Source organism: Sinocyclocheilus grahami, unplaced genomic scaffold (assembly GCF_001515645.1).
Source record: "Sinocyclocheilus grahami isolate Dianchi unplaced genomic scaffold, SAMN03320097.WGS_v1.1 scaffold29.1, whole genome shotgun sequence".
Taxonomy (NCBI): Eukaryota; Metazoa; Chordata; class Actinopteri; order Cypriniformes; family Cyprinidae; genus Sinocyclocheilus; species Sinocyclocheilus grahami.
The window spans coordinates 37394-62476 of NW_015505208.1; the positions used below are offsets into that span (position 1 = coordinate 37394).

Genomic DNA, 25083 nt, shown 5'->3' on the forward strand with positions numbered 1-25083 from the left:
GCCAGACGACAGCGGTGGAGGAGGCAGGAGCGGGTGGGAGGGCGGGCGGGCATTTGTGAGTCTCCGGGCATTCAGGGCTTAACTCTGGATCGGAAGCCCCCTCTAGGCTGAACACGGGAACAGGATGGCACTCAGGAAGAACGGACACTTGAGGGCGCTTACAAGGAGCTGGCACTGGAGGGCGCTCTGGACTTGATTCGGGGACTGGAGCCCTAACCTCTTTGGTTTGGCACTTTCGCTGCGACATACTCAGCTCACCCTCAGCTGCGGTTCAGGGGGCAGAGCTCCTCTCTGCGCTCACACCGTCCGCGCTTTCTCCCTCGTAGCGGGCATTGTCGCCGGCTCTCGCACCTGGTCTGATGAGTTGAGCTCTACGTCCGGGGCAATCCTCTGCTCAGTCGCTCAGCTTTGCGCTGGCTCGCTGATCGCGGCGGGAATTGGCTCTCCGTCAGGGAGAAGCTGGAGTCACGAGGAAATGTTTAACAGTCTTTAATCACGAAACACAGGAGATAATCCACAATAGGAGCTTGAGCCAACACACGTAGAGAACGAGTAGACCTGATAAACACAAACTGAACAGACTAGGACTTAAGTACACAGGGAAATTAGGATAATTAACTAAACACAGTTGGAAACAAATGATGAACTAATCAGGGAACCTAATAAGACAGGAAGGACCAAATAAGGAAACACAGGACCAGAAACAGGGGCAAACACGACACAGAACAGTTTAGAATCCTGACAGAACCTCTTTCACCTAATATATTTATTTGAAATACCCCTGAGATTTTAAGGTAATAAGTTAATAATTAAGTATCATATTTGCATGTTCCCTGGCGTTGGTTAGTGGTCACATGACATGCAGGTAAACAAATAGAATATTTCATTTATTTTTAGTAAATGTTTTATTTTGATTGATGTTGTTTTAAAATTATTTAATTTAATTTTACATTTTTATGATTTAATTATTTATTTGCTTTTCATTAAACTCACAAACCCCCTTCAGTTCCTTTACAAATCCCAGTTTGGGAAATCGTAATTTAATGTAGTGTTAGTGCACTTCATGTTGTCAGTAACAATGAATGGAATATTTAATTTTTCTTCACATTTTTATATCAACTTGGTAAGATTATCTTATTTAAATCAATGTGATAAACAAGTTAGAGGAAAAGTAATCTAAAATAATATAAATATAAATATAATATAATAGTAATTAAGAATTATACAAGAATTACAAAATATTACATTTTGAGAAAAATGTTTTAAATGTCGTTTAAACATGTGACATTGCAACTGGGACACTTCTGTCACTGCCTGATATGTCAGGTCAACCACCTGAATACATTTATTCCAAGAGCCACACAAGTACAGTATCTCTTTCTGGTCTGACATCATTTACACATTCTCTAAATTCTAGTTCATCCACAACTGTTTTAAATGTCGTCAAACTGGCTTGGCCACTTTGAGCAATGAAGCAAATGACTTTGACTTTCTCACAATTTTGTTTTACATACAGGCGCACACCCACCCACAAAAGCTTCCTGTGTGGGGGTATGGGCTCTAAGACATTGTGCTACAAAGTGTTGGACAGAAAGAAACAAGCAGGCAGAGAGAAAAAGAGAAGGCCACAGACAGACAAGAAGCGCATATGCAACAATGAAACAAGCGAGAGAAGCTGAAGTGAGAGATGGAGGGCGGAGAGGGTCACAGTGATACTTCGAGTTGACCACAGAACCTGTGAACTGTTGCTGCCATTGCTTCCGTGACGCCACATCGCACAGTTCCTCAACTCAGCTACAGACCTACAAGAGACACACACAGAGAGAAAGTGAAAGATGGACTCCTTTCAGAAGCCCACCGATCTCCCCAATCTCTGATATGACGGAGGAAGCTGCTGTGTCACACAACATGCCATGGATGCCCAAGCCCAGATTCTGAGGGACCTATTGGCCAAAATCGGCAGCAAGGAAGCAGAAGAGGAAGGGGCAGAGAACGGCTTTGCCGGAGAGTTTTTGGTAAGTTATTAACAAAATGTTGAAAAATGGCAGGGTTTCGTCCGAGAAAAAGAAAATGCGTTCTCAGATTTATGTCATGTGACAGCGCATACTCAAGGTTGCAAAAGATGCCAACATACACCTGTATGAGGTAGCTGTATGCTAGGCTAAAAACAAACCTGTGTGTCACACAACATGCCATGGATGCCCAAGCCCAGATTCTGAGGGACCTATTGGCCAAAATCGGCAGCAAGGAAGCAGAAGAGGAAGGGGCAGAGAACGGCTTTGCCGGAGAGTTTTTGGTAAGTTATTAACAAAATGTTGAAAAATGGCAGGGTTTCGTCCGAGAAAAAGAAAATGCATTCTCAGATTTATGTCATGTGACAGCGCATACTCAAGGTTGCAAAAGATGCCAACATACACCTGTATGAGGTAGCTGTATGCTAGGCTAAAAACAAACCTGTTTTTTTTTTACATTATATGCAATGTTTGTGTGGCTATGTGAAATTTTGTAAATTAATGAACTGTGATAATAAAAAATATTACCATTGCATGTGCCAAAAGTAAGCTAAAAAATAAAACATGTCTGGGCAGTGAGTTGAGGCAATGGCTTAAATGGTTAAGCATGGACTTCCTCTTCTTAACAGAGTGCCTCTTACTTTAGGCTTTTGTACAAGAAGTTTTACTGTGATGTGGTTATTTATTACCCAAACTAATTTATTACTGAATATATACTACCCCAAAGTAGTCGTTTGTCTCACTTCTGCTTAGATTTGTTTCCAAATTAACCTTCATATGCTATTCCCCTCAAATGTCAACTGTTAGATGTTCCATGTGAACAGTCAGGGTGACTGAGAGGAAGTTAGTTACCCATGACCCATCCTGAGCCGTCACTCGCTGACTCAAACTTAGCAATACAAAAGCGAAAAATGCAAAAATGCTAATTCGCTTAAGATGTTTTTTATTATTAGGTCTATTATTATTTACATTTATTTACATGCACTTTCATCCAACTCAGCTTACAGTGCACTTAGAGTGAAACAGGATGTCAGGCAGTGATGGATGGAATGTGGTTTTCGAATAACAATGTGGTGTCATTTTGTATGCTGATATAAGGACATTGTATGTATTTGAATAGAAGTACATAAGACATTTCCTCACCTAAATTAATCCAATGCAAACATTAAAAAAAGTATATATCTTATCAGTGTTCACTAGGAATTAAACTAATGGCGTTGGCGTCACTAGAACCGAGCTGTTCCTCTACATTGACGTCAATAGTGGAGCAAATGTGTGCTTCTTAGAGTCTACAAAGTAGCATTATGAGGAAAATGTTCTGAAGGGGAACGTTTAGTCACTTCATCTTAGCCAGAATATCCTCTAAATCAGAGGTTTCCAAACTGTGGACTTCCAAAAGATTGGGGGGGTTTGAGGGTGGGGAGTATTTTTTTTTATATACATTCAGTAACAATAAATTCGAAAATTATATTTTAGCATTACAAAAACTACTGTTACTAAAAAGCTTACACATACTGGCGGATTAACCATTACAGAAACATAAAAAAATATTTTGGTAATAACCAATAGTGTTAGTTTAGGGCAGCTGTGGCACAAATTTTACATTGGGTGGTGGTGGTCTAATGAAATTGTTAAGCACTGGACATAAACATACATATCTGTATGGGCTAGATATATTTGTTAATATATGAAAGTGTTCCAATTTCTAAAGGATTTTATGTATGTTTTGACTTCATATGACAAATATTTCGAATATGTAAATTTATGACGCATATTACATCAATGTATGGCTGTAAAGGAAACTATTAAGCAAATATATTTTAGGAAGTATATTTTGTGGTTATTTGGGGTCATTAGCATCAAAATGTTTTAAAACCCTTGCTGTAAAAGAAGGTTACAACACTGGACAGTCAAACAACAGCCATCACTCCATTTTTAAGGCTTAAAAATGTATCACCAAGTTACATGTTACTCTTATATCTATAACTAAAATGCAATCCTTAATTTATTCAGTAAAGAGTGACACATCTGTACACATTTGCTAAACCCTGAAGTACCAAACCGATTTAGGCCTGTCTTTGCCACTACAGCTTTATCCTGTCCTACAGAACAAAACTTGCTCTTTAGTCCAGCCTGAATGCTACAGAGTGTCTTTTATAGTTGTCAGCAGCTGCAAAGTGTTTAGTTTGTGTCTTTATTTTCCCAATGTGAAACCAGGCCATGAGGAAGACCTCGTAAGGCCCCGTCTGCGTTCTCAATTGCATGAAGTGGTCTCTTCCTACTCCGATGAAAAAAAAGCACTTTCAGACATGCTGCTCTATTATCTCTGTCAAACCGCTGCCAGACAAGACTTCTGCCAGAATAGTGATTCGAGTCGCTTACAAATGGAGTGTTTACAGGAAGAGAAACTGTCTATTTGGCAGAACATGGAAACCCAAGTTCCCATCACACTGAGAACAGAACTACTGGTCCTCAATGCTGGACTGCAATTTATGCCCACACAAGGGACATGTATGTAGAGAAATGTCCAGTCTCACTGTACAAAACTCTTGGACAAAACATGAGGGTTTCCCACAGTGGGATGGGCTGGTTCCTCATACGCAGTCCTGACTGTTTCAACTCAGAAATCCCATGCAAATTACACAGCTTGCTATATTTGCTCATTGTCTGTTGTGCTCACAAGGTTCTCGTAAGCTCAGCTGTGGTCGGAAAGTCTCTTGGTCTGATCAAGGTGCTTGTGCGCAGAGACACACACAGGAGAGTGATGGTACATCCCACATGCATATTGTGGCAGCCACACTCACTCACGCATACATAGCCAGACGTATCTAGTTTTCACAAATCTTAACCACAGGGCTTCAAACTTTAGTCTGTTAGTCTCAGATCACAGTTTAGATGTCAAATACATCGAAAAATAAGAGTTTTTGAAACACAGAAGGCTTTCTCATTCTGCTTTATCTTTAAAATAATATCAGTATTAACATCTCTGCCCTGAACTTCTGGCTTGGGCTATTTGCAATATAAGCAGAAAATAAAATGACAAAATAATAAAATTTTTATCACACAAAATGATACAAAATCATAACTGAATCTTATATAACTTGGTCAAAACAGAAACTGAAGAGACAGTCTACTAAATATCGTGCGGAGAAGACGTACCCCACCACAGCCGCGGACAAACAAGACAATGTGAAGAAGAACAGATACAAAGACATTGTTCCCTGTGAGTATCACATCTGACAATACACAGTATGGATACAATATACTGCACATTTGCCGAGGGGTATGCAAGATCAGTGTCGGTACCCCCCTGTATTCTAGTAGCCTCTAACACTAACTCCAGCAGAAAACTTTCTGCCAGTCAATGACCAAAAGCCCAATTACTAGCTTGTGCATGGAAGGATACAAACTCATCAGGAGTGAAAAAAGTGACAAAGGTTTGAACCCCCTTCCCACTTTTTTAATACCATAGGGAAAAAAGTGAAAAGTGAAAAAAAGAAAAGTGTGTCACATAACATCCCCTTTAACTCCTGATGTACTATTGCTCACTTTTTAGTTAGGTATTTTGAATATATATATATATATATATATATATAATTTGCCTTAAAATTATTAATACTTTTGCACATTTATGTATAGTAAAATGTATTTAAAAGAACAGCTGTATTTTATATTTTATATGAGATAATTCATGGAAAATTTGCCATGCTAACTGGAAGATTTCTGCCAAGATTTCACCTGGTAGAAAAAACAAATACTATTAAAATGAATGTCATGATTCCCACTATGACCACTAAATGGCAGCAGAGGAGCATTTATTGTCTCCTTTACCATTTCCACTCTGTAATATAGTTCTTTTCACATGTTTTGCTAATGGATTTATATTTAGACATTATAAAATCACTATTATAACACTTAAAAATCTATTTTTTTGCCAGGATGTTTTCATAGGGGTAGCCAGGAAGGGGGCAGCAACCAGTCTGGGGTGGCACAGAAATCTTCATTATTTCAATATAGAAATGGATTTGACTATAAAGTACTGGACTGTTTTAGTGCCTAAAACACAATTGAATAACTGATTTAATTTCTACTTAATTGTAATTGAGATAGTTGTGAATTACATCAAGTATTACTGAGTGAATGACAATTTTTGTCTTATTTTTGTATTTCCTAGGCTCCAGGTATTTTAATAAAAGGGCTCACTATATCTTTATTGCTCAGTAAGCTTGGTTCTGGGTCTTAACACCACCAAAATCTTGTTCTCCATCATTGCTTAGGCCCACTCATGGATGAGACATGCAGATAATTATAGTCAACCTTCACTGAATTTTATATAATCAATGAAAAAGTTATCAGTCAATGTTTAACATTCTATTAGTTGTCAAAATGAATTCATTGCAGCACTTTTGTCATACCTAAATCGAGCTCTGCACAAAGGAAAATAATGTAAGAATGTAAAATAAGTTTTTTTCATGCATTTAAATATGGTTTAATTTTCTTTTCATTTTCGTACTTTATAAATTAACGAAAAATTAGCTCATATTTTCTAGTACATTTAACTGCACTGTGCTCACATTTGGCCTACTTGTGCATTAAATTATAAATAAAAAAAATTACATAGCCTATCATCTTGCGCCCTATTGTGATCTCGAATTGCAGAATATTTCAGTAGAGACGTGTTCTTAAATTTAATGCACATACATGCATGCACAGTTTTGCAGTTTTAATCGCCATTTTGGTAATTTCGTGACTTAACTGACGATGTATGCTCGCAGTTTCCTCATATTCCCACTTGTTGTGGTCGCAGAGAGATACGCCCGTTCCGCATCTTAATAAGATTTTAATAAATACATTTTTGAACTCGTTAAAATGCTAAAAACCGTTAAGTAAAAATGTTGCATTAATTACTTTTAATAACTAGCTTTTGATTATTTATAACTTTTTATTAAAGCTGTGCTCACATTTGGCCTACTTGTGCATTAAATTATAAATAAAAAAAATTACATAGCCTATCATCTTGCGCCCTATTGTGATCTCGAATTGCAGAATATTTCAGTAGAGACGTGTTCTTAAATTTAATGCACATACATGCATGCACAGTTTTGCAGTTTTAATCGCCATTTTGGTAATTTCGTGACTTAACTGACGATGTATGCTCGCAGTTTCCTCATATTCCCGCTTGTTGTGGTCGCAGAGAGATACGGCCATTCCGCATCTTAATAAGATTTTAATAAATACATTTTTGAACTTGTTAAAATGCTAAAAACCGTTAAGTAAAAATGTTGCATTAATTACTTTTAATAACTAGCTTTTGATTATTTATAAGATTTTCACAGAATGATTTTGGCAAAACGGCGCCCCCCCCTATGTGTGGCACCCCTATGCACTGTATATACTGCATACCCCGTCTTTGTGCCACTGAGTACGGTATACCATAATATACTGTACCGCACCGTACCGTATCATAAATTTAAGGGAAAAAAACTGCAGATATGGGTGGCAAAAATTCAGCATAAAAAATACATTTGGGATGACATATTGGTGCATGTGTTTATTTTACAACATAACCGTACATTTCATTAAGTTATATAATGTTAAAATACCAGTGTGCTTGAAGTACCAAAATCTGCTTATATTGTAAAATATACCGATAGCTACCATAATACAGGTGGCAAAATAGAAAACCATCATGAATCGTGAGACAAAACACCACCAGTGTAACACACAACACTAAAATAATGCCATAAACATTAACTATATAACAGAAAGTGTAACACAAACACCTTCATGCACTGATAAAAAAAAAAAAATTTAAATGTAAAATGTGAATAGTGGGTCTTCTGGTAATGTCCTTGTATTGTTTTTTCACTGCAAATTACACAATTTATAGTTGTTACTTGCCAAAACCATAAATCTTACAGTTAATTTACAATTAACAGGGTTTTTTTTAAAACATGCAACTGCAAAAAACTTCTGTCCTTTCACTATTTCATAATCTCTTCCTGTTCTATAGCTTGTACTATTCTGAACGGTGGTTAAAACTTTGTATTGTTAGCACTTCTCACGGTATTACCTCCACTTGCTGTTTTCCTTATTTGCAATTTGCTTATATAAAAGTGAGAAAGTTGTCTGTTAAATGTATAAATGTAAATGTTTTTATGTTAGCGTTTTAACAGTATTCTGTAAAAATTACAAGCATTTCATACAGTGCTCTAATTCATAAAGATGTTCTCTAAATGTCTAGTCAACATCTGACAGGAAACATTGTAGAAGTGTATTGCAGTAGCACAAACGTTCTAAAAACATCTTCTAAATGAAAATGCGTACATCAAATATACGTCTGTGTGATGTATGTGTGCTGTCCGGGTATATTATACCATAAATACTGCACTGTATCACATTAGACAATGCCAAAGACAAACATGGATAGCAATGTAGGAGATGTACAAGATTTGAAAATAGCAGTTAAATGAAAACCATGAAAAGCATTGATTGTGAAGATAAGATGCTGACGGCTGTATTTTCTCACAGTTGATCACAGCAGAGTAAAACTCTCCCTCATCACATCCAAACATGACACAGATTACATCAATGCTAGTTTCATTAAGGTAAGGAAGCACAAGAAAGGTCTCATGCTATACACATTTATACACAAAGAGAACTATACACTGATCAGATTAAACAAAACATGCTTAAACAATGACTGACAAAATATCAGTGCTATTCAGGATTCAGGAAAAATTGCCATTTGTTCTGTATTTATTTCAGGGAGTGTTGGGCTCTAGGGCATATATTGCCACACAAGGCCCGCTGCCAAACACTGTGCTTGACTTCTGGAGGATGCTGTGGGAATACAACGTACAGGTGAGAGCTTGATTATAGCGTATGACCATTTCACACACATTCCACTTCCTGTAGAAAACAGGTTCAACTTGCTTGAACTTTGGCCAGATCCAAGGAGAAACATTCACACAATGAAATCTAAATGCCTCTAACTCTCTCTCTCTCTCTGCAGGTTATTGTGATGGTTTGCCGGGAGTTTGAAATGGGAAGGGTAAGTTGTAACTGACAGTGTGTTATAGGGGAAATGTTGACAGTCACTGTGTTTAAAAGAAAACATTTTTATTAACCACATCCTTCTTGCCTCAGAATGGTGAGGCAATGCATCAAGCATGACATTTTCTTTCGAACAAACTTCTTTTTTTTATCTTGAGCTCCTACCCTTTCAAAACGTTTGATACGATTACAGTGCTGCCATGCACTCAGCATATACATTTTCACAGCGTAGACAGAAGGGAGCAGTTGAGATTGAATGCTACTTTTCCTCTTTCTTTCAGAAAAAATGTGAGCGTTACTGGCCAGAGTCAAAGGATGATGTGTTTGTGTGTGAGCCCTTTACCATATACTATGTAAGAAACACCTCTTCCGTCACTCACACCACACTTCCTGTCCTTGTGTTTTATTTGCGCTCACACACACGTTGAAGCCTGATTCTCAGTATTCAAGCAGTATCTAAAACACAACATCTAGAACCACTAAGTACGATACAAAAAACACATTGCGTTCTTCCACAACGTCACTATGTTTTCTTAATATGTTGACATTTATAACAAACAAAAATGTTACTGTTTAGAAAAAAGACAAATTATCAGTACTGTCAGGGTGCACAAATTATCAGTACTATATTGGTTACTGGTATGGCCTTCATTTCACATTTAGATTACCTTTGTCATTTTATAGGACTCATCTGCATTAAGAAACGTTGGTTTCAATATGAAGTAATTTTTTGTGTAGATTTATCACGTGTTTCTGAGAAATGTCTATAAACTTGTCGAATAATGTCCTGGTAGAAAATTATCAGTAACTTTTCAGGGTTTTTCCTCTACAGATTTTTTTAGCGTAAAGTTTATCTTTAAAACACTAGTAATGTAATAAAACTTCTAAATGTAATCTTTAGCAAATCTCAAAAATGAATATCAGTGTTGTTTCATATTGTACTTTATAATTTTGTGCTGCATGCTTAAATGCACTCATAGCACTTAAAAATGTTTATTTTCAGTTTATTATTTATTTATTCATTTAGACAAAATAGTTGAAAATAGTTATCAGCTTATTGTGTCAACCAGAATTTTATATTTGTGCATCCCTTAAAAACAATAATGTCATATTTAAGGGTTGTACATTCTGCACCTTTTAGGACTAGTTTAGATCTTTAATCAGTTTTCACTATTGAATAACATTAGCCAAAATATGATCTGCAAATTACTGATCCAATGAGCATTCCAGTCATGCACATGTTTGATTTTGTCTAGGAGTCTGATGAGAATAAGGGAGAATATTTGACACGGACACTGAAGGTGACATTTAAACAAGTAAGTACCATTTCTTTGATCGTAACTTCAACACACTGAATAATGTTCAAAGCTTACCCTTTACCATCTTTATAGTTTATACAAAAAGATATTTATTTAAATGCTTTTATTTTATTTTATCCCTTGCTTTTAAAATAAAACCATATAAAAATCTAATTTTTCCCCAATGTCCTGATTAGTTGTTTGCCATTAAATAGCAGCTTTATAAACTGATCGCTGGATGTGTTCACACTTCAGTCAAAAATACTGCTTTAGGTTAAACATTACGTTGTGGTGATCTATGACTCGTCCATACATGTTTTTTTTTTCCTTCTTGAAAATGTCATTGTGTAAGATTATGCAGTATTCAGCTTTAATAGTCAAAACGTTCAGAGACTGTGCAGACATTGTAGTGGAACAAACATAAAGACAGACAGGTGCTGACATTTCTGCAGATGTTTTGTTGTGATGAAAGAAAACCACCAAAATGTGGTGCTTTAATGACTAGAAACCAGGTAACCAGAAAAAAACTGTCTATATTACACCGGTTATTTCCAGGTGTCTCGGACACTGAAGCAGCTGCACTATGTGAACTGGCCGGATCACGGAGTACCCGACTCCATTCCTGCCATCCTGGAGCTGCTGCAGGACATGCGGATTTACCAGGATCATGATGAGATTCCCATGTGTATTCACTGCAGGTAAACGCCTGTATCTGCTGGGATCGACTGTTAGGATTGATTTTGCAATGACTGCATTTGAGGGTAAATCAAATAGGTGTGAGGTCATATTGTGGCCATGGTGGAAATTTTGGTGGAAATGAACACAAGATACTGATACAAACAGGTTGTTTGTAACGGTAACCATGGAAGATGCCCACCTTCAACTTTTACACAGGAAATGTGTAGGTGGTTGACCAAGAACAAGCAAATACCCCAACAATCATCTGCACTACAGCTAACACTGAGTTACAATGACTTTACATAACAAACAAAAACAAATGGGTACTCGTTTTTCAATTAGCTAAAGATTTCATCAACAGTGTTATTGAATTATTAGTGTTGTAAAGATTTTAAAAGTTTTTCCACAGAATATTCTGAGCACTTTATAGGCAGCTCATTGATTTTTTCAGCACTCCACAGCAGTGTTATGTAGCAAACTGCAACTCATATAGTACTCTCAAGGGACTATCAATCTAAGTTGTTCAAAAGTGAGAAGAAAGAATTGTTTTTTCACTGTGGCTCATTCTCTTGGAACTCTTGGATTTGCAGTGCAGGCTGTGGAAGAACAGGTGCATTGTGTGCCATTGACTATACCTGGAATCTACTGAAGAGACAGGTAAGAGTTCAAAACATCTTCCCGAAGCTTTCATTATACTGACAAAATATCATCTATATTCTGACAAGGTGCTGATCTTATTTGCTCGTTTAGATGATCCCAGAGAATTTCAGTATCTTTGAACTGGTAAAGGACATGCGCACACAGAGGCCCTCTGTGGTTCAGACAAAGGTAACCAACTTAGTTTCTCCTTAAATTGCCATAACCAAAAGTCTCCATTTTACCTAACGATAATTTCTTCTCCTCCTAGGAACAATATGAACTAGTATACAGGACCATCAAATTGCTGTTTGAGAGATATCTGGCAGCAATGGATGAAACAAACAGAGAGGTTAGATATGCCATCATTATTTCTTTATTTATGCAAGTATATAAATACATAATTGTATTTCTCACTGATTTTGCTTTGCAGTTACGACACATTATACAACATAGTCAGAGCATTTATATGGCATTGTTTTTGCACTGTTCAATTAACTATTTAATTGAATCATCAATCAGGTCCCAGCTTCCCCTTCTCCTGTCACTTTAAGCAGTGGGAGTGAGCTCTCGGATTTCAGCGACTCCAAATCAGAGACTGGGACAGACTTCAGAGCATTGCTTCAAACTGAGCACAGGTATTAGGGAATATCTCATTTTAATACAATTTATACAGATTTTAAATGAATAGTTCACCCAAAAATGAAATGAATTCTTTCATCATTTATTCACCCTGCCACAGGTGAATAAATTTACATTTTTGGTTGAACTATCACTTTAAAGCTGGTGTGTGTAATTTCTGTTCCAATAACATCACTAAAGATAAAAAGAATAATAATAATAATGGGCCTGTCCCAATCTCCACATTTGCTGTCTTTGCACTTGAACACTTGTCTACTACGTAAACTATTTAATTGAATCATCAATCAGGTCCCAGCTTCCCCTTCTCCTGTCACTTTAAGCAGTGGGAGTGAGCTCTCGGATTTCAGCGACTCCAAATCAGAGACTGGGACAGACTTCAGAGCATTGCTTCAAACTGAGCACAGGTATTAGGGAATATCTCATTTTAATACAAATTATACAGATTTTAAATGAATAGTTCACCCAAAAATTAAATGAATTCTTTCATCATTTATTCACCCTGCCACAGGTGAATAAATTTACATTTTTGGTTGAACTATCACTTTAAAGCTGGTGTGTGTAATTTCTGTTCCAATAACATCACTAAAGATAAAAAGAATAATAATAATAATGGGCCTGTCCCAATCTCCACATTTGCTGTCTTTGCACTTGAACACTTGTCTACTACGTACTAACATGACGTATTTCCTGTATTTGACCCAAGTGGTCAAGTGGATGTGAACAAGTATGTGTAGAACTTTTTACTACCTGATGGAACACACTACATCATGTTGTAAATCATAGTGCTGTAAGTGACTTTTTTTTTAATTTTTTTAACAAAGCTTTATTTACACATTTTGATTTCAGTTATTTGCACTTTAAAATAAAACTTTTCAAAATTTTTGTGGTGACTCAAATTAAAGGTATAGTTCACCCAAAAATTAAAATGACACCATGATTTACTTGCCCTCAAGCTATCCTACTCTAGTTGTATATGGCTTTCTTCTGTTAGACGAATGCAATTGGAGTTATATTAAAAAATGTCTGGGTCTTCCAAGCTTTATAATGGCAGTGAATGGTGGTCGAGATTTTTAAGTCCAAAAAAGTGCAACCATCCATCATAAAAAGTGCTCCACAAGGCTCCGGGGGGTTAATAAAGGTCTTCTGAAGCGAAGTGATGCATTTGTGTAAGAAAAATATTCATATTTAAAATTTTATATATCGTTATCTCTGGCTTCCGCTAACTGTCACGTGCGCATTCATGAGAGTGTGTTGTTCCAGTGGATGACGTAAGGACGTAGGCATAGCGTAAGCTGCGGTGAGAATGTGCTAGTCTCGTGAGAACCAAGTTTTGTATACAGCAAAGGAAAAACAGTCTCCTCTTAGCTTATATTGAGATTTTTAAGTCCAAAAAAGTGCAACCATCCATCATAAAAAGTGCTCCACAAGGCTCCGGGGGGTTAATAAAGGTCTTCTGAAGCGAAGTGATGCATTTGTGTAAGAAAAATATTCATATTTAAAATTTTATATATCGTTATCTCTAGCTTCCGCTAACTGTCACGTGCGCATTCATGAGAGTGTGTTGTTCCAGTGGATGACGTAAGGACGTAGGCATAGCGTAAGCTGCAGTGAGAATGTGCTAGTCTCGTGAGAACCAAGTTTTGTATACAGCAAAGGAAAAACAGTCTCCTCTTAGCTTATATTGAAATCCTCTGACATTTTTCTTTACAAATCCTTGTTTTGTACTTCTAATTTGTGACCAGTGTTTTGTTTTGCTCTCTCCTCTTCGCTTCCGTATTTGTCACTTCCTACATCATCCACTTCCTACGTCATTTATTTTGCTTCAAAATCTCGCCCACCATTCACTACCATTATAAAGCTTGGAAGAGCCAGGACATTTTTTAACATAACTCCGATTGTATTCATCTAAAAGAAGAAAGTCATATACACCTAGGATGGCTTGAGGGTGAGAAAATTATGGGATAATTTAAATTTTTGGGTGAACTATGCCTTTAAGTGATAAAAAGCAGTTGCAAATATTTAAAAAAAATATGCATACTTATCTCTGCAACAACTTTGTTTTACTACCAAATTATGTAATATTGAAGTAATTTAACTTGCACTGGAAAGTTTTACTAGGCTTGACCCTGAACATAGTGTGTTACACTTAGCCTCAAATACCCCACTAACGCGGTATTAGAGATTTAATGTGCATCAAGGGCACTGAGCTTTAGCATTTTTTCAGATCTGGGGCAGTCTTTTGCACTTATTTCCTGTTGCATATACGCATTCTCAAGTGGCCAAGATAATAATTGTGGGTACTGTGACAGGCCCAATGATTGTTTCCAAAAGTTTTTTTCAAACATCTGTCACTGGTCAACAGTCCCACCCTCAAATGAACACCAATGGTTGAACGTGTTGCTGTGTAAGGCTTGTCAAAAAGAAAAATCTTACTTTAATTCAAACTTTACATTTAAATGTCATCAACAATTTTGAATTGTTTCATGTCAAAGGGAAATTTCACACTTGGCTGGTTTGGTTCGATTAAAACATGTGATTGCTCTAGTGTGGTTCATTTGAAAAAGTATGAATGCTGCCATACGAACCTTGATACACACCAAACAAGAGGACCGATTCCTCCTGAAAAGGTGTGCATTGGTGCACTTCCAAACAAACTCTGGTGCGGTTTCATTTAAATATTATCGCAATGCAGACCAAATACATCTAAACAAAACAAGAACAGGATGTGTATCCTTATGCCTTTTATGTTGTATCTTTGGGTTCAGTTTTAAAAAATGACAGTGTGAACGCTAAGCAAACTAGGACTAAATGTAAACATTTTTTTTTGGTCCAGACCAAAAGAACCAAACTACAATTGTAAACACATCCTAAGACACATTGCGAATGTCTTTGTGGTATTCCTGATCATAACAAAATCTTTCATTTTTTTGATAGGAATAACGAGATGGAAATCCCTATAAATGAACTCAGTCACATCACACACAATGTCACTTCTTGGTCACAGTCTCATTCAGAACCATTCAGTCAAGAGGTCATCTCCACAAAACTCAATCCTGCAGACATGCTCAATACAATGAGTGAATGGACCCAGATTACAGATCAGAGGTCATTCATAGCAGCAACTCCTCAAACAGACTTAACAACCTGTGGATCTCACAGAACTGAGCCATCCACCAGCTTTAACACTGATCTCACTCACGCTGCATGCTTAAACTATCCCATCCGCCTAGTACAGGAGCTGAAGCCAAGTATGAAGCATCTGGAGTGTGCAGAAAACCAAGATGTCAGTCCTGCTGCCACAGAGCACAACCCTATCATTTCCAGCACAGTCTGCTACACTGTCGAAGATCCTTATTTTGGTCCTGAGTCTCAACCGGTTAGCAACAATCACAGTGTTATGGACTCTATAACTCATGAAGCATCGACGGAGAATCATTGTTTCACAATACCTAGTTTAACCCTTAATAATCAGGTGTTAGAACTGCCAAAACATGACTGCAATGACAAAGGTATGAAAATCTATGGCTATTTTAGCAACTGATTTCTGAAAACTATTAATGATGCATCACTTAAGATAATTTCCTGTGTTATAATTTGTACAAAGGTGCAAATAAACCTTCATCTGATGAAGACACTCCTCCTCCTTTGCCAGAGCGAACCCCAGAGTCCTTTATACTGGAAGATGAAATTAACGGTTAGTCCAACTTAAGGTCTAAATGTTTATCCTCCCCATGCTATTTTAGTTGTATTTTATATACTATTACAGTATTTTTTATTAATATCTTGAACTGGCTTTTATTTTTATATTTCAGTTTTCATTTTTATATTAGTTTAATTTTATGGGCTCTTGTCATTTTTAGTTTTAAAAATGACAGTTTTGAAACCAAAATGAAAGTTTTAGTTTCAGTAATTTGGTAACACTTAAAGCCTTTGTGTATAATGCATCATTAAGGTATTCATAATAAACTGAAGTGCATTATATCTTTACATAAATAATTGTAAACAAAATTAAAACGCATTATAATATTTGCAGATTCCACTGTTTATCATGTGTTTTAATGCTTTCTAAAGGTCTTAAAATTAAGTATTATTACGTTTTATAACTGGTTACAATTATATCTGAAATCATGCATCATGCAATGCATTATATAGGCTTCATGAATAGTGTTATCGCAATTTTAGTACTTTTTTATATCTAATATTTAAATCTTCTGTTATTTTAACTATTTCAGTCATTGAAAATTATTTTAATAACAGATTTGTGTTTATTTATTATTTATAGTAACAATAACAACACTGATTCTCACTTACATTAACTGACATTTCAAGCCATACAACATATACAAATTGGTCCAGTACATTTTCTATTAACTTAAAGGAAAAGATTTTTAAAATCTACATCACAATATATTGTCTTGTTTCCAGATATCAGTGAAAACACTGAGACGTTGACATTGGTGATCCCAACCAGCTCAGAATCTGAGAGCATCAATAAAGGTGAGAATTATGCACACTTGAAAATTTGTGTATAGATTTGATGGACAGCACCTGTAAATGTTCCTGTTTTCTCTAAAAAGATAGCCCGCCTTCACCTGTGCCCCCACTGCCTGAGAGAACTCCAGAGTCTTTTGAAATGGCCACAGATGAGGGTATGACAATGATGTGCAGGGATGAATCTATAACACATTTCATGTTCTCACTTCTTTGCACCTTATCAAACTGTCGTCTAATTTTCAACAGATTTGGTACAAAACATAACACAGGAAAAGCCACAGGATGTTGTAATGAGAGTTGGGAAATCTCTAGAATGGTCTGGGCAAACAAATGAAGCTCAGACAGACATGAAGCGATCTTGGTCCAGAAGCAAGGTGAGAAGATGCAGAAGATGTACAGCCTAATAAATAATTTCATCATATTAATAGAACACACCAACCTAAACAATATAATCATAAATAAAATTATGTTCTTTATTTCAGAGCTTAAAACTTAGAATGTCACTTCCTGGTAAGTCCGTCATATATATATATTTAGGATTTCAAAGTCATAGATAAGACAGCCGCAAACCAGCAAGAAATTAATTCTGGCTACATTGTTGACAACTTCCTCTTTTTTGCTGCAGCATCATCATCTGCTCCACTCAGTCCTATTCCGATCACAAGTCACAGTCCTCCTCCCCTACTGTACAAACAACCTCAGGGTAAGACTTCACAGGAATAGTGTGTAGTACAAATTTAACTTTGAATATACTCTGCAGAAATTCACAGTTATATACTGGTGTTAAAGCTAGGTGACATTAAGCAAGTGAAAACATGCTATATTTACACATGCATATTTAAGGCAATTTTAAAATGCGTCTACCTTTAACAATGACTACAAAAACTGACAGTATAACAATGCAAACAAAATACCATACAAACCCATACAAATCTAGAATTTTGGGAGTCGATTCACTTGTGAAAGGAAGCCAAGTGACCAAACCTTATGTAGCATACAACATTAATATCTGAGCTGAATGCTTGGTGAGGTGGTCGCTCAAAATGAATATACTTTATCATCACATATTTCATGATTAATGACTGTCCTTGTGTTCACTTACCTCTTGTTTCAAAGATAGGCGTCGTGCTGCTCAATTATTGTTTAGCCGCCTTTGTATAGAAGCATTGGTGTTGTGAACTCCTGAGCAATCTTTTAGCGGACGACAACGACTCAATGACTTACATAAATAGACACTCACTGGTCACCACCTACTGGTATTTAATAATGTAATTTACAGAAAAAGTCACCAAATATATCAGTAAACGAATCCAAACGAGTCTTTTTATTGAATAACATTCACAAGAATGTATCAGAATTAATCAAATTAATCAGAATCAAATTTTTCCAATTCAAGTCTTAATTCCTAACGCCTCGTCATGGAAGAATTGATTCTTTTTGGGATCGACTCCCAGATCTAGATCTCTGCAGAATCATTTTTGGTTGCAAATTGTACAGTTTAGATTTTAGTCTCATGCCTACATTTTTGGTTATCAAGTTATCAATCAAAAACGGATTGACAGAAACATTTAAAGCATCAAATGTATCCACACATAATTCATAATTGATTCTTAGGACATTTTAAATTGAAAGTAGAATTTCAAGTGGCTTAGAGGTTAATGGCAACACTGAGGATACATGTTTGTAACTTTCTTTCCATATTATATACTTGTTCTAAAACAACTAGGCCTTTAAGGAAGTTCTGTCAGTGTCATTTTGGTTGATTGTTTTAATATAGGCTATTTTTTACTTACCTTTTTTTAACTTTAGAATCTCTACACACCCCAACACCACGTGAGCAGGCATTTAACTCAGTTCCTGGGACAGGTAGGCCTACTGTGCATCACATACTCCAGTGTGTAACTGTTCAATTTACAATCTCCAACATATTTTCGCTGATTCAAATATAGTCTACACAACTCACACTACGTTTTGTTTCATAAAGAAAGTGTAACTCCACCACTTCCTGAAAGAACTCCAGAGTCTTTCATTTTTCACACGGAGAAAGGTGCAGTATACACAGAACTTACAGTATACAGAAAAACTTCATCTACATTTATTAACAAAGCTGAAAAATCTATTTTTTTCATTAAAGTGGCCGACAGCAGCGCCCCCTGTCAGCCAGCTGAGGCAGAGCAGCAGAGATTGAGATTGGGCACGTCTTCTGAATGGTCAGGCAGCTCCCAGCCCAGATCATTCCTTGATTATTCTTGGAGCCGAAGCAAGGTTACTTTGCATTTACCTTTATACTATTGCTACATACTTTATACTCACTATATACTAAAAGCGAATTTTGTCAACATTTAGGAGTAAAGCATATAGACATGGACTAGAAGAAACAAACCTCTAATTTAAAGGGGTCATATGATGCAATTTCAATTTTTCCTTTCTCTTTGGAGTGTTACAAGCTCTTGGTGCATAAAGAAGATCTGTAAAGTTGCAAAGACTAAAGTCTCAAATCCAAAGAGATATTCTTTATAAAAGTTAAGTCCAGCCCGGAGTCGTCACGTGGTTGCCGCAAGCCCACCGGCCGCTCCTTCGTCGAATACGCCGGCCACGCCGTTCTCAAGCCCGCCCACCGCCGCTCACTCAGGCCGACCACCCTCCGCTCGCTCTAGCCCCCGGTCTCCGCTCACTCTAGCCGCCGGCCTCCGCTCACTCTAGCCTACAATGCCAGCTGTTCTGACTCACAGACTGTAAGTACGTTTTTCATATTTAAAGGATTTGCCACTGATGATTCAAACACGAGTTTTGAGCAGTGTAGAGTAAGCAGCCTTGTTGTTTGTCATTTCTCCGATCACAAATGCAGACATGGTTTTATGTTTACACGGCGCGATGCAACGCAACGCGTAAAAAGACAGTATAAATCATTATAATCCGTAATTATGTCCCCACTGGATGGCAACAAATGCCTCGTTTATAATGGGTTTTAATGTTTTTGTCTCTTTGCTCCGGCCGGGACACGGCATCACAATATGGTAAGGGGCGTAACATTTCCGTCACACGCTTGAGGTATTCGGCCAATCACAATGCACTGGATAGCTGGCCAATCAGAGCACACCTCGCTTTTCAGACCGCTTTTAAGGTTTTTTTAACCTTAAACCGCATAAACACATTTCATTACACCAAATACACCAAATAATGTTCTTTTTAGCAATATCATATGACCCCTTTAAGCTGTACAGAAATGCTTTTTCCAATTGTATGATCAATGCTTGACCAAAATGTGTCATTTTATAACAGAGCGTCAGAGCAAAAAGTTCAAAACAAGGTAGGCTGGTGTTTCCATTGTGTCCTCCCACACCTCAGTCACTAGTGTCATTACAACATATCATGTACAAGCAAATTTGCCCTCTCTAGTGCACAGCAGTGTAGTTTGTCACTGTGCGACAGAGATAAAGAGGCTGCACTATTATTGGATCTATGTGTGCACAGCTGTGTTTAATTTTACAGAGTCTCTATCTGTGGCTCCGCTGACTCTGCCTGTCGCAGTAACCATAGCAACTGGGGGCCAAGGTGAGTGACAGCATGAATCCCTTAACGGTGATTGAAGTCAGTTCATGAAACTGCATAACCCTTACTACATAACCTTAGTTTAGCTTGCCCTGTGGCTAATACAGTAGAGCACCAGACGGCACTCAGCAGCCAGCCGGCAGCAACGGGACCAACAGAGAACCAGTCGGACAAGGGGGGAGAGAAAACTTCACTGGTCAGCAAGGCCAGGACCAAGGTTCACCTTCTAAAGTCTCTGTATTTGTTACATGTAAAGTGTATGGCATCATAAGCATGTAAAATTTAGGTTACTGATGGCAAATTTATTTTGTATTATATGTTTCCCACCGAACCCACATACTGAAAATAACCTGCCTTGAATGCACTTTAAAGGGGCCGTAAACACAGAGCGTATTTGTATTCCATTGCACAGCTTTTCCATTTTTTTTTTTTCAAACGCCATGTCAATTTAAGGAAGTTTTTCTTTTAAAAACGCGCTCCCTACCTCGCATTTCTAAACACCAAAACTGATTAGAGGCAGTTCATACACCAACACGTTTTTGCATTCAACCATGCTTACTATGATTTACGAAGCTACGAGAATACTTTCTGTGCACAATGAAAGCAATAACATGTTTATGTTCAGTAGACAGCGTGTGCATGCTAAACGCAGCGCTGATTACGTTGATTACGTTTTGGGGTACTCTCCAAAATGGCAGAAGACGGTAACTCTGGGAGAATTGTTGATTAAATTGTTATTATTGTTTTCTTTGTGCACAAAAAATATTTTCGTAGCTTCGTAAAATTATGGTTGAACCACTGATGTTACATGGACTATTTTACCAATGTCCTTGCTACGTTTCTGGACCTGAGAACACTGCAGTTGCATTGCTGTCTACAGAGGGTCAGAGAGCTATCAGATTTGATAAAAAATATGTTAATTTGTGTTCTGAAGATGAACGAAGGTCTTATGGGATTGGAACGACATGAGGGTGAGTAATTTTGGGGTGAACTAAGCCTTTAAGGGCCGTTCACACAGAACACATTTTTGCATTCTACTCCGCTACTTTTCCATCATCCTTATATGTAAACATGCGCTAGGCAGACATTTGATGCATAACTGAAGTTAAAACATGTCTTAAGACAGTTTTCTCTCTGTAAAAAACACATTGTGTGAATGGCCCCAAAATGGCCTTTAACACAGAACGTTTTTACATCCCACTGCATAGTTTTTCTATGCAAGAGTGCTAGACAGATGTTTTTGACCATTGTCCCATACGCCTCATGCAGAAGCATTTAAGATGCCATGTCAAATAAAAGAAATACTTTGGGACAGATGGCCTCATTTTTTATTTGATAAAAGCGAATATTATAAATGTCAATACATATTTTCTTTTCTTACAGAGTATAAAATTTTTGAAAGGAAAACAGAAGCGTATGTATAATAACCACTTACTACTAATTCTATTAAAATAAACATGTAAGTCAAAGGACAAATAAGCAGCTGTGTGTGGCTTGAACATCATGTAACTGTCATTTGCAGAAAAAATGGCCCCGCCTCCGATCCCGCCCCCAGCCCCACCTTCAGGCCAGTCTCCAGCCCCGCCTCAGTCTGCTCCACCACCCTATGGTGCTGCTGTTGGTTTCTTATTTTGTAAGATATCGCCCCCCTTCTAATATATTTTTAAAGGACAAAATACAGTATGATTCCAAACTGATGTTCTAAGAGTTTAAAAGCTGCCACAAGATAGAGCTACTCTATTTCATATTTCTTCAGTTCTTGTTGATTTTTTAATTTATTTTTCAGTTCTTGTTGATTCTTGGCCTGTACATGACAGTGACCCTTTTCTTACTCCACAGCTTTTGGATCTCGTTTTGGAAAGCCAAAAGGCCCACGAAATAAGCCAGGAACATGGGTCTAGTTCATGCTGAAGGTGAAAGAAAAGGAAAACAGCCTGACAGGATAGTTCAAAAGAGGATTTACTGAGCAAAGTTTTCTTTCGCTGTGGTTTTTAAAGGATAGAAGCACAACAACAGACCTCACTCAATAGATGGACATATATAAAGATTGTACTTTTGTCAATGACTTTGACAATTTGTAAAGGTATAATGCAAGCGAATTGCCTTTTTAGACTTTAAATATTGAAGCGTGTTGCAACTTTATGCAACTAAAATGTATATAAAATGATTACAGATGTGTAGCTAAAGACAAGATAATAAAGGGGATGAATGTGCTGAAAAGTAGATACTTCTGTAATCTTATAGGTAACATTTTGATGTATTTTATAATATATAGCGCTGCAGGTAACCATGGCCAATCAAGCTTTTCTATGTCACATAACATTAGGCTTAGTAACAGCGCATTTGGTGCCATGTCTATCTGAAAGGGATGAAAATGACAGAAGATTGTGAATATCTGTTGGCATTTTGTTTTGTGACAGTATATAACTCTGCCTTTTCTTATTTGTATATTTTCAATTTCTGATGCAGTGAAACGCTTGGTACACTCATAAAATGGTTTATTTAAAAAAATACAGAAAAAAGTCTATGCATTCCATTGCATTTTTACACAATTGAAAAGATCCACATGACAGTTCTATTAAATGTAACTTAGCATTTACAAAACATTACTTTGACTATGTTCGTAACTGACCATCTAATTAGTCCTTAAAAATCAATGAAATCGAAAAACTTTATACAAATATCAAACAGAGCAAATAATGAATCAAACACACAGAGCATGCCTTGATCCCTAAGTGGATTTTGCCTATATTACAAACGACCATCGAAACCTGATCAACACGCACACAAAAAAAAGAAAACTAGCTGCCAAAATTCAGAAGAAACATAGAACACTAAACATCATGTTTATTTCAATATAACATGAAACCGTAAGGTATAAAAGCATTATTGTGTGATGCTGAGTGGAAAACATGTCTGAAACTGTATATATGGGAAGATTCATCTTAATGGATTGGTGTTAAAGACACCAATAAAGACATCTTAAAAGAATTTTAAGTATTCTGGGTGAAATAATCTTTTCTTTCACTAAGCAAAATTGTTAATCTACAGAACCTTTAACTGAGGAAATGCCATTGATTAGTATAGGGAAAATTATTTTTGTTTAGGCTTTCACACCTGCCTATATATTCCTAACCCTAATTTTAAAACACTGGGAAATATAGGAAGCAGATTTGATTCATATTGCATGATTTTGAATTCTCTATAGGTCATTTACCACAATTTTTTCTTTATTTTGTTGGCATTTGGTGACCAATAAAACAGTCACCTTTAGTTACTTTTGGATAAGTAGAATTTGTATCACAGAGTAAGCATGACGTTTTATGATAATAAATCCCCAATCTTTACTTATTGCTAGACTTTATGAAATTCCATCACAATTAATGCTTTGTACAACTTGAATAACATCAATTAGCTTAATAGCAGACAATTAAAGACTCAATAAAAGGCACTCATTTATAGAGGATGCATTTGATTAAGGAAAGCCATTAGATCATTTTGTTGAAACCATAATCACTGCAGACTGATTGGCTTGCTGGTGTGAAATTACATTCAAATCAGTCATTAGCAATACTTGGCATCAACAGAGAAGCACAACTACTGTCCATAACCCTTTCAAAAACACTAAATGCCTGCTTTAAGACTTAATCCCATTCAAAAGAAACATGTCAACATGTTCAAAAACATTACTGACACGTAGTGGTTTTTGGCGGCCTGTTTTAATTTTAGTTTTAGTCTAGTCTTTGTGTGAAACTGTCATTTTAGTTTTTATTAGTTTTAGTCACGTTCATACTCTTTTTAGTCTAGTCAAGTTTTAGTCGACTAAAAGTCTGAGCATTTTAGTCTAGTTTTAGTCGACGAAAACTGATGACATTTAGTCTAGTTGTAGTCAATGAAAATTGTATTTTAGTCTCTTTTTAGAAATGCAATTCTATTTAACCCAGTCAATATAGTATAAGTACCTAAATTTTATTTTAGCCAAACCCATTTCAAACAAGGTTATCTTATTATATTATTGTTACCTTATAGACTCAAGAATACATCCATTCCAGACACGGAAGACACTCTGATTTGAATTTACAACACTTATTTTACCAACCAAACATGTTAGAAGTACACACGCATAAATTTAAATAAAGACGAACCCGGCTGGCCGGCCATCGGTCCCTTTCTCTGTGTCAGACTTAACTTTGTTTGGTTTTCGTCTTCTAAATCAGTGTTTCCCAACCTTTCTTTAGTCACGGCACCCTTTGGAAATTTTTACAAATTTGTGGCACCCTACAAAATTAATTTGGTCACAATATTTGAATTTCTAACTTCGATATGATAATTTGAAAAGTATAGATATTTGGTACAACAGAGAAGAACTGCAGAATATAATGTCATACAGATATTTTTAATATTATAAAAAAATCAGTAGGCTAATTTCTAATGAAGAGACCAATTTATATGACAGATTTTAATGTAGGCTTTTATTCATATGTAAACATTGTGAGATAGTTATAATGGTAATTAAACCATTTTTACCGGTTTTGCTCACTCGGTGTATTTTTGTAGGGCTATTAAGAGATTTAAAAAATTTTTTAACCAATTATCCAAATAATGTTTAATCTTAGAAAGCTATTATTCAGAGGACACATGAGCATAACGGTTAGCAGATCAATGAATGAGAGGGCAGCATTACCAGAGTTGCCCATTTACCACACCATGTTACA

At 36.6% G+C, this 25083-nt stretch overlaps 2 protein-coding genes across 2 annotated transcripts in view; one reads left to right on the plus strand and one right to left on the minus strand.

Annotated features, from left to right (window-relative positions):
* The first annotated feature begins 1318 nt into the window (after positions 1-1318).
* Positions 1319-23356, plus strand: LOC107570169 (tyrosine-protein phosphatase non-receptor type 22-like). The gene is made up of 29 exons (XM_016256374.1): positions 1319-1908; positions 2190-2296; positions 5127-5235; positions 8544-8620; positions 8781-8876; positions 9028-9066; positions 9350-9421; positions 10325-10384; positions 10922-11064; positions 11635-11701; positions 11795-11872; positions 11952-12032; positions 12203-12318; positions 15257-15831; positions 15927-16016; positions 16748-16819; positions 16900-16971; positions 17063-17190; positions 17299-17326; positions 17442-17519; positions 18626-18682; positions 18801-18863; positions 18951-19081; positions 20099-20126; positions 20309-20371; positions 20476-20585; positions 21752-21782; positions 21891-22001; positions 22208-23356. The coding sequence occupies exons 2-29, from the start codon at positions 2195-2197 to the stop codon at positions 22267-22269; spliced, it is 2739 nt and encodes a 912-aa protein (XP_016111860.1). The 5' UTR covers positions 1319-1908; positions 2190-2194; the 3' UTR covers positions 22270-23356.
* LOC107570136 (round spermatid basic protein 1-like) overlaps positions 11763-25083 on the minus strand; it is a 31320-nt gene continuing 17999 nt past the window's right edge. Inside the window, exons 8-9 of the transcript XR_001606994.1 lie at positions 23155-23169; positions 11763-11772 (exon numbers count right to left, since the gene is read on the minus strand). The gene's annotated coding sequence lies outside the window, so the exon portion shown is untranslated. The remainder of the gene's footprint in view (positions 11773-23154; positions 23170-25083) is intronic.